The following is a 4,520-nucleotide window of genomic DNA, read 5'->3' on the forward strand; positions in this document are numbered from 1 at the left end:
TCTAACAATGAAAAATATAAAATATATATCCACCAAAGATTGGAATAATTAGACAAAACTAACCCAATCTTTTGATAGTTGTGATGTTAATGGAAGAGTTCAAGTCCAATTGTTGAAGATATCAATCAACTGAATTACTGACATGAAACGCCAACTTATATTTGTCTAAAAAACGTACCATTCAATGCTCGACACAATTTTTTATTTTATTTTATTTTTCTAAATGACAGCCACTTCTATCTCAACAAGATTTAAGAGTAATGCAACTAAAACACATGCTGCACTCGCTGTTACTTATCCAAAGTGAGAGATTTTTTATAGTCATAATCAACAAAGGGGATTAAAAATTTTCTTTAGGATCAACTAGAGAAGAAAATGTTAGAGAATAATGAAACCAAAGACATGTAGAAAAAGAGGTCCATTTCCAATAGAGTTCAAGCAAGAAAATACTCTAAACATGAAATGAAATAAAACATGGGACAATCTGATTGAAAAATTCTCAAAGTCCAATAGAGTTCAAATCAACCCCAAAAGACCTATAAACAAGAAGGCTACTAATCCTCCTCGAGATTGATCGAGTCCTTGAACTTCCCATACAAAATCTTCTTCAGTTCAGCCATCTGAGCAACCACAGATTGTTTCTCCTCGTCAAGCTTTGTCAGTTTCTGGCTTGTCACCTCTTTCATGTTTTCTATTCTATTCTCGACTTCATCCTTTGGCACATGTGCAAAGACCTCACCTATTTGAAACCGAACCACATCTTCATCTGTGAGAATCAACTCATTGCTCGCATCTTCCAAATTATCATTTGTTTCCTGTAGAAGAAATCATCCCGTTGCATTTGTATCACGACATCAAAAACATGCCAACCAGGGGATTGCCTTTGCAAGAAGGTTGTATGGCTACAAAAATCAAACTAGGACAGGACTTGCAGAACAGAGGAGTTCATAAATTCCATATCTGATATACACAGTGTCACAACCAGTCGTCCACATACTTAATTTTAGAGGATATATAATGTAATAAGATTGAATATATTTTTCCTCTACCATTTCATATAATCTAATCGATTACTTAGGACTCTGTTGCTCTCAGTTTTGCATATTGGACAAACCGGCATGTTAGCCAATTGTTAATGAGTTTCAGGGGTAGGCAAAATGTTAAACCATTTCTCTTTTTTCTCTTTATTCAATTAGGCGCCTAGTTCTCCATAAAACTCATCACTAATGTATTCTCTGCAAGAGTGTACATTATCCAGGGATAGTATTGAATGTCAATATTGATACTGATCAATCCAGCTCTACTACGTCACTCATAACATTCTTGCCAAATGAAAACCAACACACTTGCAAGTAAACTGCATTTTGCCCATAATTACACTCCACCAGTACCCCTAGATGTTCCATTTTGGTAGAGTAAAAAACTATTCTGGCTGAGGAAATATTAGGTTGCCTACATACTGGTTCTTACTTTGGGTGGATTGATCAAGTGGAAGAATCTTTTAAGAATATTAGTCATTCAGGGACCATTTTTGTGAGCAAATTAATCAATCTTTAAAGATCAAAATTATGGTTTATTCTGCAAAGTCCTAGCTCCTAACTTATTATAGTGATGATTAAGGAATAAACTAAAACCCGGCCCTGTAAGTAAACAAGTAAATCAATGCATATCCTATGATTTCTTTTGTTCTTTCAATCCATTTCTACCATCAAGTTATAAACTATAAGGATGCATTTTAGTGCTTATTCTACTCATATACTAACAACTAAACTCAAAACGGAGCTAAATAAACAAAAATAAAAATGAAAAATGAAAAGAAACAAAAAATTTGGTTACCTTGGCAATTTTGATCTCATCCTCGAGCTCATGAAAGCGATTGTTCAATCTTCCGAACTTATTGATGTTCTGCTGGTCCTCCCATGTCACTTCCGTGTCGGATCCTCCTTCCTTCAACGACGAAAAATGGAATATCATAAATTAGGAGGGAAAATAATAGAAAGAAGATTGTGATTCCAAGGAACATTGATTCGAAGCTAGGGATTTTTTATTACCTGCTGCATGCTAATGACTCAATTTAGGGTTTCCTGATTCCGATCACAGTACGAGTTTCAGTACCACTGGGAGCTACTGTTGACAACTCTCGTTAACTAAAATTGGAGTGAAGATATATTAAACACAAAAATGAGATACTTTTTTTTAGTTAATTAAATGTTTATAACAGTAATAAACACAAGATTAATCGAGTATATTAGTATGTAATCGTTCTTTTTTGCTTGCTTTTGTTTAAAATGTCCAGAAACTAAAAGGTAAAATCAATAAAAGATCAAAAAAAGAAAAACACAATATTGAAAAAGTTCATTTGATAAAAGGTTATATATTATACTTCATATCCAAAGTGGGGTGGGGGTGGGCATGGTTTGGATTTTTAAAAATCTAAACTACATCCACTTTAAAACTAGTATTTTGGTTCGTGAAACCAAACTGGAACCGGATTAAAAAAGGAAATCGGTTCTAAATCGGTTTGGAAAAATTAAAACCGGTTTTTAATATTCAAATCCGTTTTTATATTCAAACCGGTTTTAAATCCGGTTTTTTTAACACTAAATTTAAAATCCAGTTTTTTTTTGGAAATCCAGTTTCAAAACCAAATTTTTTAAGGGAAAGTATTCCATTGTACAAATATTCCATTGGCTCCCTAGCAGGACTCTTATTAACCTCAAAACCAGATTTTTTAACCTCGAAACTAGATTTTTTAACCAAAAATCCAGTTTTAAAACTAGTTTTTAGAAATCCAATTTTCAAACTATATTTTTTTTAAAAGTAAAATTAATACTAAAGTTTTTTTAAACTGTATAGGTTCATTACAACTAGGATTTGGTTCTTTACCATAGTTATCCAAACCGAACCGGTAATTGATCCGTTCATATGACTGGGTTACTGGTTCAACCGGTGGGTTGCTAATTCACCTGGTTGACCTGGTCATAATTAAATAAAAATATAAAATTATAAAAATAAAATTAAAATCAAAAGTTAAAACTTAAAATGTATGTCTTCATAAATATATTAATAACAATCAAATATCAATTCTTAGACATAAATTATGCCAAAAAAAATAATAACTAGTCAATAGTGCAAAATACTTTCTCAATTTAAAGAACAAGAAAAACAAAAGATAACACAATTAGTAAATCAAATTCAAAAGGTGATCTGAAAGTCGGCATTTATATCTTCATAAAACAAATTTGAAGCTTGACCAACATTTCCTTCATTTTGATTTGCATCTATATCTACATTTGTGTATCTTTCACAAATCAATACCAAAAATAATTCATAATAATACAAACAGAAAGTATAGGACAACAGTTTAACTGAACAATTGCAGAGAGCATGAACCTCATTTTCAACAACAAATTCAACTATAATAATTTTTAGCAACAAATGATTTATCTCAAGAGATGGTTTACAGATTTACAACAACAAAAAATTTAGAAAAGTGATTATTTCTTCAGGACAACAATAGATTCAATCTTCAATGATGATAATAAGTAACAAATTCAACATGATTTACAGATTTACAACAACAACAAAAAAATTAATTAAGTGATTATTCAGTAAAACAACAATGATTTTCGGCAACGAACAAACTTAAGCTAAGTGATTATTTTGGCAGTCAACAGCAAATTCAAGGTTCATAATAATCACTAACAAATTTTAGCAACACATTCAACGAACAGGGGGAACTCACCAAATCGGGTTGCGCGAAGGAAGCTGATGGCGAAGGAGAAGCTGACGGCAAGGCTCGAAGCAAGAAGACGACAACGAAGACCAGCCTACCGGGATCTGTTGCCTCTGCTACCGGCGACGAAGAGCGCAGGGAAGGGAGAGATCGAGACCAGGTGCGAGACAGAGACCGTGAGAAGCAACAAGACGACCACCACCACCACCCGAGGGACCAGATGTGGTTCCGTCTGCTTCTGCCGCCGGCGAAGCGAGCGCAGTGAAGGGAGAGCTTGACCTGACGAGAGCTTGACAGACTGGAGACGAGAGGTGAGAGATCGGAGATGAGACAAGCTGACGAGAGCTTCAGCTCGTGTGAGAGAATGACGAGAAACTGAGAAAGAGAGTCGAGAGAGGAGATAGCGTTGGGGGCCGGGGGTGTCAGCAATTAGGGATTCAGAGAGGGAAAGGGGAAGGAGGGGGGGCAATGGAACGACGCCGTTCATTTAAAAAAAAATCATGACCAGGTCCGGGTCAAATAAACCGGTCGGATCACCGGTTTTTGCGGAAAGGGGAAGGGGATGGAACGACGCCGTTCATTTAAAAAAAAATCATGACCAGGTCCGGGTCAAATAAATCGGTCGGATTACCGGTTTTTTCTGAAAAACCGGCCAGGTAAATCCGGATTCCAGCAGATTTGATGCACCGGTCCAACGAGTGGCTCGGTCCGATCAGATGACTGGGTGACTGGATTTCTGGTCGAATTGATCAGGTCGAGCCAGGTTTGATAACTATGTTCTTTA

General features: G+C 35.4%; 1 protein-coding gene across 3 annotated transcripts; it reads right to left on the bottom strand.

Annotated features, from left to right (window-relative positions):
• On the bottom strand, positions 390-4,141 carry LOC107645907 (probable prefoldin subunit 4). 3 transcript variants are annotated; one of them, XM_016350054.1, is made up of 5 exons: positions 3,746-4,141; positions 2,887-2,975; positions 2,052-2,147; positions 1,837-1,947; positions 390-815 (listed from the first exon to the last, which is right to left on the bottom strand). In XM_016350054.1, the coding sequence occupies exons 3-5, from the start codon at positions 2,058-2,060 to the stop codon at positions 555-557; spliced, it is 381 nt and encodes a 126-aa protein (XP_016205540.1). In that variant the 5' UTR covers positions 2,061-2,147; positions 2,887-2,975; positions 3,746-4,141; the 3' UTR covers positions 390-554. The 3 variants fall into 3 exon arrangements, with proteins under 3 accessions (XP_016205540.1, XP_016205539.1, XP_016205541.1); XM_016350053.1 differs by lacking the exon at positions 2,887-2,975 and having other exon boundaries at positions 3,746-4,134; XM_016350055.1 differs by lacking the exon at positions 2,887-2,975 and having other exon boundaries at positions 2,052-2,127; positions 3,746-4,099.

The sequence above is a fragment of the Arachis ipaensis genome, chromosome B06, assembly GCF_000816755.2.
Source record: "Arachis ipaensis cultivar K30076 chromosome B06, Araip1.1, whole genome shotgun sequence".
In the NCBI taxonomy this organism is placed as follows: Eukaryota; Viridiplantae; Streptophyta; class Magnoliopsida; order Fabales; family Fabaceae; genus Arachis; species Arachis ipaensis.

What these genes read in the sequence shown, in the direction of transcription:
- LOC107645907 (XM_016350054.1), bottom strand. An exon ending in ATGAGATCAAAATTGCCAAG is followed by an intron (nt 816 to 1,836) that starts GTAACCAAATTT and finishes TTTCTTCTACAG; the next exon opens with GAAACAAATGATAATTTGGA.